This window comes from Balaenoptera ricei, chromosome X (genome assembly GCF_028023285.1).
Source record: "Balaenoptera ricei isolate mBalRic1 chromosome X, mBalRic1.hap2, whole genome shotgun sequence".
NCBI classification, from domain to species: Eukaryota; Metazoa; Chordata; class Mammalia; order Artiodactyla; family Balaenopteridae; genus Balaenoptera; species Balaenoptera ricei.
In genome coordinates, this window is record NC_082660.1 from 18,234,553 (window position 1) to 18,250,405 (window position 15,853).

Below are 15,853 nucleotides of genomic sequence, written 5' to 3' on the forward strand. Positions count from 1 at the left end.
ATTTCCTGTAAAACTAATGAAATACAAATTTTCACCTATCGATTCATAAACACAAATACACACACACATACACACACTACCACACACTAAAAATATCCAAATGCTGGTGAGAATCTGATGAAATTAGAATGGACACACCGTCTTGCTAGGCATGTATGTTCATAAAACCTTTTTAAGTTTTAGTCAATTTCAAGGCTCAAAAACATTAATACTGTACTAACATTTATGTAGTGTTTAACATATGCCTTAGGCACTATTTTAAATGCTCGGTATAAACTAACTCATTTGGTCCTCATAATAACCTTATGAGGTAGGTATTATTACTGTCATCTCCATTTTACAGATGAGGAAATGGAAGCATAAAGAGGTTAGATGACTTTTGCCAAGTGACTCAGTTGGTCTGGCCCCAGAGTCCATATTCCTATACTATCTTGGGAATCTAGTCTAAAAATAAATTCTAAAACGCAATAACGTTTTCTGTAGAAAGAGTTTATAGCAGAATTATATGTAATAATGAAAAATAGGCAATAATAGGTTAATGCTTCAGTAAACTATGGTGCATTCACAGGATTAAATATTCATACTATTTGAAGTTGTATTTGTGAATATATGATTTATGAATAAATTATCCATAAATAAATTTATGAATATACCAAAAATATTTTGTGACAATATTAATGGGAACATTCTAAATGATAAGTAAAAACCAGATTCAAAGCATTATAAACACAGAATAAATCACCATTGAAAATTGAAAAAGAAAATATTCTATATTAATATTTACTGTGTTTATTTGGTAAGATGATAGCTGATTTTTTTTGTTTGTTCATTTCAAGTGTCCTCCCAAGTTTCTTCAGTTAGTTTATGTTACTTTTATAATTTTTCTTTATAAAAGTAAATATTCATTATGTTTATAATCCTGATGGCCTTGAATGGGTAGTTTTATTCTCTGCATAGTGAAATAGTCAAAAGAAGCTTGGACAATCCATAGGTTACATTTCCTGTTCAGCTTTTTTATCTTTAAAATTGGAGAGAGTTGTTTATGAGAAAGTAGTAGACTCTGAGGACCAAAAAGCTGGGTAGAAAAGAGGGTTGGTTGGTTTCAGTGGTAGACAGAGATGTCTATTAATATGAAATGTGAGAATGAATAAAAGGAGACTGGACAGCTTGGGTTTCCTTGGAACTTGCCGTTAAATATAATGGAACAGATGGCAGAGTGTGACCATAAAGGACGAAAGGAAATGCAGATATCAATGTACTATATATCTGAGTGCTTGTCACCTGATGATAAAGAGGAATATATTTCACCTCTCTTGATTTGATATTTCCTTCTCAGTTAGGCTTTGTCGCTGATTACGCGTTCCCTGGCATGCTGGAGCCCATCTGTTTTTGCTCTGCACAGATCCTTGTTTTATACAGGAAATCAGATGCAGGGAATCTGGAGTTCTCTTCAGTTCTGTACCCTACTTTCTCCTTACTCCCACCTTTCACTGCAATCTTTGAATCTGGAGAGAGAAGCATTCCTGAGAAGCCATTTCAGACCTTGTGCTTTAGCAGACTTATTCTGCTTGTCACAGCTCTGCTGCTCTCGCTGGTGAACCGCGAACACTTGTCAGCTTTGATAAGCTCATGGAAATCCCAGGCCAGGCATTGATCATTAAAGTCACATTGTTTAAATCAGATTGTACTGAACTCAAATACACCTTTTACATTAACCAACAGTGTGATCTTGTATATGGCACTTGCTTTGTGCTAGCATTTTACCCTCATCGTTTTTATAAAGATAATGAGAGGAACAAATGAAGTAAATGCCTATTTTATTATTTTAGTGTTAACACTATCTTTTCGTTGTATAGTACTTTACAGTTTACAGGGTATTTTCATGAATGCTCTCTCTTCTCTCTCCTCTCTTTTCTCTCCAAGCTATTTTTTTTCATTACTTATTTAGGTTTGATCATGAATTAGGCTTATTTTGGCTTGTTAACTATTTGTTTTATTTCATGAAAATTTTGTATGTACTTTTTTCCTTCCTATAAGTGTATGCGTTCTTTACTCATAAGCTCCATTTGGGCTGAGATTATTGTTCCTTCTCTGCTATCTAGACTAGAAATGGCTAAAACCGCATAGAACCAACAGTTAGGTTAAGAGAAGAGCCTGGAGGAGAAAATTAAAAGGTCATTTTAGACTTTGCCCCACCATCTATATCATATCATTTATGTAAGCATAGTTTCCCTCTTCTAATCTCCCAAAACCTTGCAGATGTAAGTACTAGGGCAGCAGCATGCCCCATAATAAAATAAAAGTCATCATATTAATATTTTATCTTTAGAGATTTCTTGAAAACAGTGGTGGTCTAATTACTTTATAAAAATAATCTTATATTGGTCCCTGAAGCTGAAATGGCAGCTTTGCCAATTATAGACTCTTCTCTTAAAGCTGTGATCTTGGGCCATTGCAAACTGAATGTTTTTGTATGGTTGACATTTTGGTTGTAACTGTAGCATTTGAACATACAAATTATGGTCAGTCTCATTAAAACATGAATTCTAATACTGAGTTTTGTAGATAGAAAGCATTAGGATGCTTCTTTATTTTGAAAGTTAATGTGACCCTTCTATTTTGGCCCCCTTCACTGTCTTTGTGGTCAATCTAAAGAAGCACGCTAACTCTATTACTGAAATAGGCATTGATTTCGTGAGTGTCGTATTAGATTATCTTCAGGTTTTGGCAGTTTGGTGCTTTATAAATTTTTTAACTGTAAATTAAGTTCTCCACAACTGTTGTCTTGTACAGGAATGAAGGCATCCAGATAGAATATGATGGAGTTAGAAGATGTTTGTCTTTTATGGGACAAAAAAAAAAAATGTGTATATACTAATGGGAATGTAACCACACATAAAAAAATCAAAATAATCTGTTTTCACTGTGTCTTTATGATTTGGATAGACAGTATGTAAGTTGGTATATTATGGATGTTTTTGCTAATATCACATTTGCTGAAAACATTTTGCATTGTAAAATGCTTTCATATTCAGATTGACTCTGAGTGTACAATCCTCGCTCTCAAAGAGTATTCATTTTAGTTGTTGAGTCAAGTGAGGCTGAGTAATGTAATAGAAAGAGCAGCAATTTGAGAGTTAAAAAGATTTTGTGTCCTGACCCCATTCTGGCACTTACTAGCTGTGAACAGACTAAATTAGCCTTTCTGATTACGCTGGGGGATTGGAGTGTCTGTGATTTCAAAGGTCTAAATGCCATAAATCTTTGGTGACTAACTCACAAGATCAGTAGAAAACAGTATGACCACATAAAAGAGAGAGATTGAAGGACTATCTTAATCTAAGACCATTCTTTATGTGATCAAAGACACTATGGATTTTTTAAAACTATAGTTATTGTCACTGTAAATGTAAAGATTTCTTCAAAAAGGTAATTGAATCAGTCTGGAGATGGATATCACATGGTAACTTAAACAAGGGAAGTTTAATCTAAACTAAACTGCGATAGAAGAGTACCGATATAGATGTAAAGAGACTCTAAAAGCATGCCCTAGGACTGGGGGAGAGTACCCAAGGAAGAACAGCTTGAGGTGGACACCTTCCCCCACACTGAGGGTCAGAAATCATTAGAACAGTCAGGTTGCGGCTTCACTGAGTTGCCTAAACCAGAGCTGGTCCAGACAAGCAGGAAACAACCTTCCAGGATACAGGCAAGTGATGCTGGTAGGAGAGCTCACAGAGAGAGTGGGGTGCTGCCGTGGGTATGAGGCTGAGAGGGCCACAGGATGATGGTCACTGAGCCCAGGCTGACGCTGTGAGGTCACTGAGGGACTGCATAGTCTGAGCATCACGGATGTCCCCACACACATGTGTCACTGATGGACGTTGTAGCAGAAGCAAGAAAAAGCAAAACACTGCCCAAAGGGAAGAGAAGCCTCCTTCTCCCTGCAGTATCCCTCCAGCACCCTCTACTGGCACAAACTTAACATTGTCCTTAATGTGAAGTAGAAATATTTGAAGAGACCTGCCTATCATCATAGAGCAGACACTGAAGGGTGAATTTGGAGCTGACAACCAGTAAACTAATAGCTGGTACAATGCAATTAGCTCTTTTCTCCATAAAATCATATATGGCAACTTTGAATTTCTCTACTATATGTAAAGACATTGCTCCCAGGTCTCTGCTGTTTTTCCCCTATTTGCCCGCAAGCTGTATATATGGTGCCTGGATTTTCCAGAAGCTCATCCAATCATAATGAACAGCTTCACTCTTGCTGTTTGAATCTAAAGTAAAATGAAATTATCTTCCTAATAACCTACATCTTATTCGAGCCACTAATATGTCCAGACCCTTGTTAATCTTGAGCCTGGAAAGTAGTGTGCCCACGAGTGAGTACTCCTCTCATCTGTCTGGGGACTCCCTGCAAGCCTGCCTGGCTCTGCTTCCTGCCCCTGAGAGAGCAGGCAAATAGGGTGGAGACTTTCCCAGATCCAGTTCTGGTTTCCAGCTGACTGTTTCCCTATCAGAAATCAGAGGAGCAATGGAGGCTCTTGTCCCAGCTTTATTAAATTCAGACCAGGATGTCTCAGGAAAGTAGTTGTAAGTTGGAAGTGTCATGGGTCCACTTCTTGCTCATCAATGTAGGTGCACATTTGGGACTGATGTTCTCTCACTGTTTGGTACTGACTTCATCATTCTTAGATGACTATTATTTTAAAGTGTTATTGCTTCTTTTCTGTGATCAGGAACACAAGGACAGCATGGTTAATGTCAGTGATGTTAAGGACAAAGCCAAATACATCACCGGAAACACTGTCCCAGGTTGAGAAATCCTTGAGCATAGCAGTGGCATTTGAATCATGGAGCAGATACTCAGTGATTGTTGAATGAATGAATGGCTTAATGAAGCAGTGGTGGTGGTGATTTCTTTCCATTTTGCTAATTGTTTTGTTATGTTTTTTCCCCACCATCAGAGTTTGAAACCTAAAGGGATTGCAGAGTTTTCCAGGCCTTGTTGGAACAAAGTTCATATGACCTTTATTATTTATTTGCAAATACAGTTGCTTTCTGAAGCTATTGGAAACTCTTTAATCTTTGCTGTATACAAATATAATTTTTACATGGGTTTAAAGTTGAAATTTTATTCTGTTGTATTAGTTTTTTAAGTTTAAAAAATTGTTTCTATTCAATTCTCTTTACTCACATGAGCAATAAATTCTTCCTGTGTTGGGGAATATGTATGTAGATTAATACTTTTTAATATCAATTTAAATTCTCTTTATGAATTTTACTCTTTCAAATTTACCTGTGATTGTTCACTCTTGTGTCTTTTTTTAAAATTTTTATTTTATGTTATAGTATGGTTGATTTACAATGTTGTGTTAGTTTCAGATGTACAGCAAAGTGATTCAGTTATACATTTATCTATTCTTTTTCCCATTTAGGTTATAATAGAACATTGAGTGGAGCTCCCTGTTGCTATACAGTAGGTTTAGGGTACCATTATAATGAGAAATGCAAAATTGCTAGCTCAACAGAGATCTGGCAAGTACTACAAATACTGTATTTCTGAATGAGGCTTATATAATTTAGAGTTCTCACTGTTTAATATGGAATAAATTTGCACTATTTTATAAAAACAAAGCCTCTCTTGTTCACCAAATATGATGCAAATATCATGCTCAGTTGGCACAGAGTTGCATGATTTATAATACTGAATTATACTAATATATAAACCAAACAATAAAATAAAAATATGCTCTGTCCTCTAGACTATTTTAATTGAACTATTATTTATATCAATAACTATTTTAATATGTATACACTATTTATCAAAATTAAACTTTTGTTACTGTTTTCCATGTTACTGATAAGAAACCTGGATTATTTAAGCTATACTTAAATTGTAGCTTTCACATCATTCTTGCCATCTTAAAATGCATATTCATCTGTTTATTATTTCCTCAGTTTATCTTGGTTTTATACTCTTGTCCCTTTTATGTATGTGTATATCTGAAAGTAGAAATTTCCTTTTGTAAAACCTTTTGTTAAGCTTATGAACCTGAGGTTCTTTCCTACGTCAAATGAATGTCTGATTTTTAAATCTAAACATATTTCCATTCATTTCCTCCAGTATACTCAGAAGAATAGCCAGTATTCCACTTATTTAGAAAAACATAAATAAAAATACTTTAAGTAGCTCAGTCATGTCTGGCTGAGTGTCCTCTGAGGCTAAGAGGCTAACTTAAGACTTCTTACCTACTCCTTAGCTTTTCACTATTGTTTGTACTTAGAATGCTTTCTACATTTCCTTTTTAAAATACAAAAGCTAAAACTTCACATATTAATCTAAAAAGTATCTAATAAATTCAGTGATAATGAAAGAATGCTGTTCAGAGATAATGAAATAATGCTATCTGCTAATTGGTTAGTATATTAATGTAGGGTTGCTGTTTTTCGAATCTTCACGATGACTAAAATGTTGCTTTTATGACTTTTTAAAAACCGCTGTTTATTTTATACTAAACGTGCTATGTTCAGATCTTTTTTCCCCTTAAGAACTTTTAGATTTGAGTGAACCAGCCATACACTATATGCAAACCTATATAAAATATAGTATGTATACAGAACAGAGTATGAAAACGTCCCATTTCTTCCTGAGAATATGCTCTATAATTATATTAATTCATATTTGAAATTAATGTAAACAACTGGAGAGAAAAAAAAAGACAATACCATTAAATCCAGCCCATGACACTCTTCTGTTTTAAAAGTTTCTTAAGTCACAGCTAGCCCTCTCTGTTAACTGCTATTCAGTCACAAATCCTTTGTCACCATTTTGGGTAGTATAAACAGAATCCAGAGGATCAGTTATAATACTCATTGCCATTTTATGTTCCCTTTAACTTTACTAAAGACATATTATTTACTAGGCTTTAATTTAAAATTTAAAAATTTCCTTCTGCTTTTAGAACTAAAGATAAATAGAATTTAAAATCCTTTGGTATTTATATTGCAAAAATAGCAGAAGAATCCCCTTTATACAAGTGGTTACCAGTTATCTTCTTGCTAGGAAAGAGTTGTCCTTTTGCTGTTAAAATTTCAAGTTTTCCCAGAGAGCTGTGTCTTTCATAGTCTCAGATCTACTAGTCCTTATGTAAACTGCATTCTAAATTGCAAGAACACTTGCAGGCTCACCTTATATTTCATTATACTGTGTAGTTTAAACATGTTAATACAACATCCATTTAATACTGACATAGCTTTTAAACAATACAAAAATGAAATTGATCAGAAACAAATGGAGATTTAAGGATCGAAGTAAGAGATGGTAAGCATAATGATTAAGAATTCAAGTTGTGTTTTTTTTTTTTTGCCAAGGCAATGACCTTTGTCTATTTATTTAGCCTTGCTTTCTCATCTGCTAAACTGGCTATAATACTACCTACTTCAGGAAGTTGTTAAAAGGATACATGAAATAATGAAGTATTTAGCGTTGTGCGGGACACATGGTAGGTGCTCTATAATGTTAATGTTAACTTTTAATAATAAAGGATACATTTTTCTTGCTATATTATAGTTAATTTCTTTTTTTGGACTATTAGGTAGCAATAGATAATACTGTGTTTTAAAACAACATAATACCACAAATTCACTGAAGGAAAAAATTCACTTTTTATAAGGATGTGGAAGGCATTGTGCTAAATGAAATAAGTTGGACAGAGAAAGACAAATACTGTACGATGTCACTTATATGTGGAATCTAAAGAATACAACAAACTAGTGTCAGCTGAAAAAAATGCACAATCTAAAAGCTGAGAATTGTGTTTTATTTGGTGGACTTTCTGAGGACTCAAGCCCTAGAGGCAGCCTCTCAGATAGCTCTGAGGGACTGCCCCGAAGAGGTAAGGGAGGGGCCAGTATATGCATGGGTTTTTGCAACAAAGACCAGGTAGTGGGAACATCAAAATATCATGTTAATTAAAGAAAACCAGACATCTCAAGTTAATGAATTTAGTACTTTTCTATGTACGGGAAGATGCAAGAGCCTGGGCTCATTGAAATCATTCCTTTGATATGCACCTTAGGCCAGTATCTTGTTCTTTCCCATCCCGAGTCACCTCAGGGTGCACCTTTGAGGATGGCTGCAGTGGCTGAGGGCTTGGTAGTGGGCAGCCCATTTGTCTCCATTCTGAGTTCCCTCAGGGCTCATTGCTGGGGGGCAGCAGTAGTGGCTGTTGGCTTGGTGGCCTCAGCATCCTTTTTATGCTGATATGGCAGGCAACATTTTTCATTCGCACTAGTGAATATAACAAAAAAGAAGCCGACTCACAGATATATGGAACAAAGTAGTGGTTACCAGTGGAGGAGGGAGGGGCAGTATAGGGGTAGGGAAGTGAGAGGTACAAACTATTGGGTGTAAGATAGGCTCAAGGATGTATTGTACAACAGGGGGAATATAGCCAACGTTCTGTAATAACTGTAAGTGGAAAGTAACCCTTAAAAATTGTATAAAAAAAGAAAAGGAAGTTCTAAACCCTACTTCAAGTTCAATAAATAAGTAAATAAATAAATAAAAATAAATAACTTCCCTGGAACTTTGCTGTAGTACCCTTAATGTGGTTTCCTGCAGTGGCTTGATGTATGATACAGTAATGAGTATAGAATTAGCATTTAAAGCCAGGCCATTTTATACCCCTTCTAATTGGCTTATTTAGCCAAGTGCCAAATTGCTACAGTATAAAAGTTCTAGTACATTGTCTCTAAAACAGGCAGCAAGGTTCTAATGGAGTTTCTTTTCTAAGTCTTTCTATTATTTTTTCCAAAATCTTTAATCTGTTAAATCCTGATGGCTTTGCTGGTAAAGTCAGTGTTTTGCTCATCTTTCGTATTCCTGGCAGACTTAGCACATTGCAGGCATTTGGCAAACAAAATTACTCAAGAAGAGAAATCTGAAAAAATGATTTGCAACTTAATACAGTAGATTTAATTGGTTTTTTTTTTTTGTAAAAACACCTACAATGTAGTATTTCTGCCTTTCTTCCTTCTACTCCACTTTTAAGTGCTTCCAGTGCTTGAATAGGAGAGCTACTATTGCTCATTACCAGCGTGTCATATGAGGCCCTGAATGTTGTAATGCACGCGTGTTGAGCCATTTTTGTATATCCATTACCTTCCTATTTATTTATGCGTTGGACTCTTTTGAAATATGCTTCAGTTTGTAGAAACCACAGAGCGTTCTTTTTAGCATACTGATTTACTAATTTTCAGATTATCATGCAATTTAAGTATCCTATATAGAAACCCTTCACATTAGCATTGTTTTCCACCCCCTTGAGATAAAGAGAAAATAAGAATGAAGATGAAACCACATATGGAAGGAAAGGAATAGTTAAAAGATTTAAATCTGCCCCAAATTGTTTTTCTTCCTGCCAAACAGTAGCAATTTGAACTGTAGCCAGTTTTTGTAAAGTGCTGCCATTCTGTCTTTGCCCCCGTGGCCGCTGATGAATATTTTCAAGAGAAATTTTAAAAAAAACCCACACACACACACAGAGACTGGGGTCCCAGGATGGGCTATATAATATGGGAGTGCAAAATGAAAATATGGAGCCCCTTGTTCAAAAACAATTAAGAATTCCAAAATGGCACCAGCAAAGCATAATGATAAATGCAGGCCCTTGTGCACAGGTCACATGCCCATGAGGCTGGCCCTGTAAGGTTCCCTATTTCTGAGAGGTGGTCTTCCTGTTGGCACTTTGCTTAGCAGCTCTTGAATGAAGGGTAAATACCTTCATTGTATCTCCTGAGAGCGCTGAAACTTGAATATCAGAGAGAGTGAAGAGATGTGAACTCTCCATCATGACCATGCAGTGTGATTACTGGTCATTGTAAGATGGTCAGCAAGGCCATGGCATTAAGAATATGACATAATTCATCCCATGAGTAAGAGCTGAGCCCTTTGAGCTTATGGAAAGCAACAGGGGAGAATAAGAGTTTATTTGGTGTCTTCTTTGGATAGGAGCCATATCAGACTTTTTTTTTTAATACATTATCCTGATTAGTCATGTAAACCATATAAAGTAATCTTTATTACCCCATTTTCTACATGTGTAAACTGAACCTCAAGGATATAAAATAACTTGCTCACAGACACACAGCAAGTAACTGGCAGTGTGATGATTGCCTACGTCTCTTCATACCAAGCCCACGTGCTTTGCATGCTGTCCACTGTCTGTCCTTAGGAGCTGATAGCCACAATAAAAGTGCAGCCATGAGAAGCAAAGAGCAGGACTGCAAGAAGGGGGAGAAATTTAGCCTGGCAGTTTCTGTGGGGTGAGGAAGCTGAGCCCAGCAAAGACTGAGGCCATGGACCATGTACAGAATGCAGCAAATAAAGAGTCCTGACCAGAAGGAGGGGACTGTCTCCCTTACAGTGGAGTAATGCAGTGGTCAAAGAACAAATGTAACATGTTGGAGATGAATACAAAGTGACACCTTGAGTGCTGCAAAATTGTAGCTCCTCCTACAGTAAAGGCAAGAAAACAAAAACAAAACAACCTCCAATGTTGGACAACCAGGCTTCAGTAAGTAAATGAGAGTCTGTGAAGCATCCAAGGGCCAGAACATTTTAGAACAATATATTCCAAGCTTCATTCACTTATGTTCTACTTTCTTCATGATTTTACCATGTCTCAGTCTTAACCATACTATTATGGATGTAACATACATTAAATCTATTATTCTCTATCAGCATGAATAGATTTATACTAACTAAAGCACTAGCTTTCTGTCCTCAATCAAGCGAGTCTACTAATTGTTAAAGCTCATTCGCTCTTCAGTTTATTCAACTCATATTAATTGCCTTATATGTTCTAGGATCTGTCTACCAGGGTTAGGGGAGGAAGAGAAGTCAGAGATGAGTAGGACATGGTCCCTGCCTTAGAGAGCTTCAGAATGAAGTTATCATACAATTTCAGACTGTTCATAGAACATTGAGAAAGCAGGACTGAGGGAGTGCCAAACTTTGCCTGGAGTAAGGAGGAGCTTGGAAAGGTAACCTTGAGCAGGAGAGTCTAGACAAATGAGTGGGAGGAGTTCACCAAGCAGATTTGGAAGATTCATCTTCCCTGGATTTTGGCTGGATTTTTTTCTAAACTTTTCTGATCATGAAGTAAAAACCATCAAGGTTTTTGAACTTATTGAATTCACTTCCATCTAACGGTTGGCATCAAGAAGTTTTCAGATTATTAAGATTGTTTAGAAATAATCATGTTATTTTAGGTCTGATGAATCAAATAATAGAAACAAAACATAACCATAACTTTCTTGAATATTTTGATGTATAGTTCTTATATCCATAATTTAGAATATAGGTGTGTTTTATGTGTGGGTATTTCTTAACCTGAATACCTTTTTCATACAGACTTTATAGAATAAAATGCAAACTACTTTCTTCTACTGTTTTTTATTTTTCCTTGTAAAAAATGTTATAATAAAAAGTGATTTATATGTTACTTACAACATGTATTTACCATAATGTTTTTTTGCTTTTTGTTTGCTTTCAGTGTAAAACTCTTTCTGGAGTCTGTGACCACATCATATCCCTGTCATCAGATCCTCTAGTTTCGCAGTCTGCCCACCTTGAAGTGATTCAGCTGGCAAACATCAAACCAAGTGAAGGGCTGGTAAGAGATACCATGTTTATCAAAGCCACCACCCATCAACAGACAGCTAATGGTATGGGCAGAGCAGCCCCCAAACATGAGAATCCCTGAATTTTAACAAACTTTGAATGGTTTGGGGGTTTTTTTCCCTAGAGGAATTGAGGTAGTGGGAGTCAGTCATGATAAGAAGTTTTATAAAGATAAATGAAAATGAAAGAGAATTTAAAATGGTGATTTCTGAATTATCCTGTTTACTTTGCTAAATAAATTAGCTTTAATTACATTTTTCACCCCCTACCAAAGTTCCTTAGGTTTAAAGGAAGTTTAAGTTATGAGTTTTATAATAAGAACCACAGTGTTACCTGCCCATGCAAATGAGTGTTTTGTTTATTTTGCTTTTGTTTGTTCCAGTTTTAATAGGTCTCTCTTCCCTTAGGTTGTGTAAGCTAAACAAACCTGATATTCTTTATAATTCTACTCTTTCTTTTAAGGGTGAGTAAGCAGGTGGATATTGCTAAAACTAGGCTAACATCTATGAGATGTATTTTTTATTATGTCATAATAAAGATAATCATCTTCTATATTTTGTTCACCTGATTAAAAATTGTATTGGTTCTAAATTTAACCCAAGGGAGAGCTTTTCCTTTAATGAGCCTCTAGAAAGAAAGCGTATAATATTAATATTGAGGGAGAGACACAAAACAAGAAACTGGCTGTAGAATATCTTACCTACTACACAACTATTACATGTTAGTTTGGTGCTACAGCGTTTCTACTTTCTCCCTAGAGGTGAATTTTCCAAGGATACTATTAATGATGTTTAGAAAGTAGAAATCTTGAAAACTAGTGTTAACAACTTAATTCAGATAATATATTCTTAAAGATCTCTATGCAGGTTTAACTTTTTATGTGGCCTTTCTTCTTCAGCTGTATATATGTGTGTGTGTGTGTGTATAACTGTTTCCGAGGGCAAAGCCTTCGTTGGTCACCAGTGATTTTTTGGTTTGAAGCCCTCTATTCTATAGAGTGACTTTTCTCCTGTTACTTAACAAATTACTTTTGGGTAACTGTAGCTCCTTGTCTTGTTGTGGCTTTTATCTGTATTTTCCTGGAAAGATGGAACTCAGCATCTCAGACATAGCCAAAGTATGTCATCATTGTAACCTATAAGTGTTATATCTATGTTATATCTTTGATTAGTTTAAAATTTTTATTTTAATGTTTATAAACTTATTTGAAGTAATATTTATGATTTAAATTCTTACTATTCTTTTTGGTCACATTTACAACATCCAGTTTTATTTAAAGCATCTTTCCACCCATAGTATTAAAGATTTTCCTTTCAATATCTCCCCTTTCAGTAGTTCTGAAGGAAAGAAAGCTCTCTAAGCATGATTTGCAGAGTGGGAAATTATGAACTAATTAGATTAGGAGACAGAAAACCTGGATACAAATCACTTACATAAAATAGAGCTGTGAGTGTGATCTGGGGCAGGTGAGGGAGTAAATTTAACTTCCTTGGCCTTGATATTTCCATCTGTAGAATGTTGGGGGTAGGAAGGGATGGACTAGATCCTCTTTAAAGCTCCCTCTAGCTCTATGAGTTTGCAGTTCTGAGGATGGTATTGTTCTAAGAAAAGAGCTTGTTTTTTTCCCTGTAATTACCACTGAAATAATGGGGGAAAAATAACCATGTGAAGTGAGTCAACACATTGCTCATTAATGGACTTGATGAAATCTTGATTTTCATTTTCAATGAAGGTATAGCCCTGGACAGGTCTTTTATTTTTTAAATTTCAAGTACATAGAGCTGGGTCTGCTCTTTGAAATAGTCATGAACTTAAAATGCTAAGAACCAGATTCAGTTAGTCTGGAAGACAGCTGGTAGAGAAAAGAGAACAAGTGAGTGCCTACCATTTTCCAGGTATCATCCTCACAACTCTATAGAGTAGGTATCCTTACCTACTCACAGATCCTTACCAGTTTGCCGTGTATGACATAGAGGTAATATACAGTAGAGGCAGGGTTTAAATCCAGGTAAATCTAAATGAGGTACAACTTAACAAAGATTGTTCCATTATCCCACATTTAAACTTGGGATTGCTAAAGGGAGGTATGAGATGTTTAGGAGAATGACTTTAAAACTAGAACTACTTAGAGAAATCCATTTTAAAGGACAATCAGCAACACTTCATTGGGAAAATAATTCCAAGGGAGGAAAAGAAAAAGCTAACGTGTTGAATATTAATAAAAAGAGTTAAGTGTAAAACCATTGTGATTCATGTTAAAGGGGAGATGACTAAATGGAAATTTTATATGAGTTACTCAAGGCATCATTTTAAAAATCAGCCACCTTTAAGTAAGTTTAGTCAGTCACATTTGAAATAGATTTGAGGATTTCGGTAACATTTAGCATGTGCTTAGCCATAGGAAGTGTTTAAATGAAGGAAAGAAATAGAAAGATGTGGGAGAATACCAAGCTTTAATGAAGTTTAATCAGCTTAAAACATCTGCAGCCGGTCTTTGGCTCTTTCAAAACAGAACATCTCACATAGGTAAAAGGTAACTGCTTTGTTCTTGCACTGATAAACTGGATAGATTGTTCATCAGCTTTCTACCTAATTAGTCAAATCTCCTAGGATTTCTTAGTTTTGAGAGTCCTGAGCATTATAAGGAATGGTGGGAAATGTGCTTAGTAATGGTTAAAATATATCAAACTAGCTTCTAAAATGCTTTTAAACAACAATAATTAGCAGAAAGTTAAAGGAAGGAAAATGAGAGCTATTGGAACATATCAAAACTAGATCAGAGCCAAGAGATAGGTTGAATAGAGAGGAAAGGGCTTGGGGAGCATCCTTGGGGAAGCCTCTTTGCCTCAGAGAGTTCTTTTGCTGTTTAGGCACTTGGACTATCTCCAAATATGCCTTCTTCCATTGACTTGACTGTGAGGTGGCTTTGGCTCCCGTTGGTTAACCGCCATTTGGAGATGGTGAAGCAAATGTCATTTTGGCAAGCTGAACAGAAGAGAGGGAGCTGTTGGAGTCAGCTCCAGAATTAATTAATTGGTTAAAAAAAAAAAAGCAAGAAGGAAGAATGAAGATTTTGATGAAATGGAAGACCAGATTTATCTCAGTTCCAGAAAAAGAGCCATTTGAATTACATGTCCTCCTGCTGTTTGACCCTTTCTCAGAGGTGACCAAGTGATCAGATGTATTTCTGTGGACTCTTCATTATTCAGAAGATGATTAGTTTGAAAGTCATCCAAACAACTTGTTTCTTCTCTTACTTTCTTTTGGTGCCTGACTTTTGGCCATTTTTCTCATTAGTACTACCAGAGGGAGATAAAAAATCTGAAGAAGTCAGTCTTGATTATTAAAAGCAGTTAAAACTAATGGTTTATTGAGGTTAGAAATGAAAATACTGCATAAAACAAAATATCTTCATTCTTTGTGGCATTTTAAAAATGTGCTTTATTTCTATTTTATTGCTCATAACTGTGAAGTTGCTAGAACTGAACTCTGTATACATAGCTCTATCCTTCTTTATTTAAGCATTTAAAAAATATTTTTGTTCATCTGAAAAAAATTAGCTTTAATATAAATTACATAACATTTAATTATATATAAATAATGATGAAATCCTCTTCCTATAACTAATAGATACTTGCTTTATCTTACAATTGCCATTTTAAAAGTTCCTGGGCTTCCCTGGTGGCGCAGTGGTTGAGAATCTGCCTGCCAATGTCGGGCACATGGGTTCGAGCCCTGGTCTGGGAAGATCCCACATGCCGCGGAGCAACTGGGCCCATGAGCCACAACTACTGAGCCTGCGCGTCTGGAGCCCGTGCTCCGCAATGGGAGAGGCCGCGGCGGTGAGAGGCCCACGCACCGCGATGAGGAGTGGCCCCCGCTTGCCAGAACTGGAGAAAGCCCTCACGCAGAAGCGAAGACCCAACACAGCTAAAAATAAAATAAATAAATAAATTTAAAAAAAAAAAAAAAAAGGAGCATTACTGAATACAAAAAAAAAAAAAAAGTTCCTGGTATGTGCAATAATTACATAGGAATTTTATTTCATTAGTCATAACTAGATTATCTCCATGAGTTCTCATGATCCCAATGAATATAATGACTTTTCTAAACATTTTTCTTAGGAGACTAGACTTTCTCTATGACCCAATCATTTTA

The 15,853-nt window shown here is 35.8% G+C and overlaps 1 protein-coding gene across 4 annotated transcripts in view; it reads left to right on the forward strand.

The window, feature by feature from the left end:
* CNKSR2 (connector enhancer of kinase suppressor of Ras 2) overlaps positions 1–15,853 on the forward strand; it is a 263,595-nt gene that overhangs the window by 107,317 nt on the left and 140,425 nt on the right. For all 4 annotated transcript variants that reach the window (XM_059911674.1, XM_059911675.1, XM_059911672.1 and 1 more), the window contains exon 6: positions 11,568–11,687. In XM_059911674.1, the coding sequence (XP_059767657.1) occupies positions 11,568–11,687 (120 nt within the window). The remainder of the gene's footprint in view (positions 1–11,567; positions 11,688–15,853) is intronic.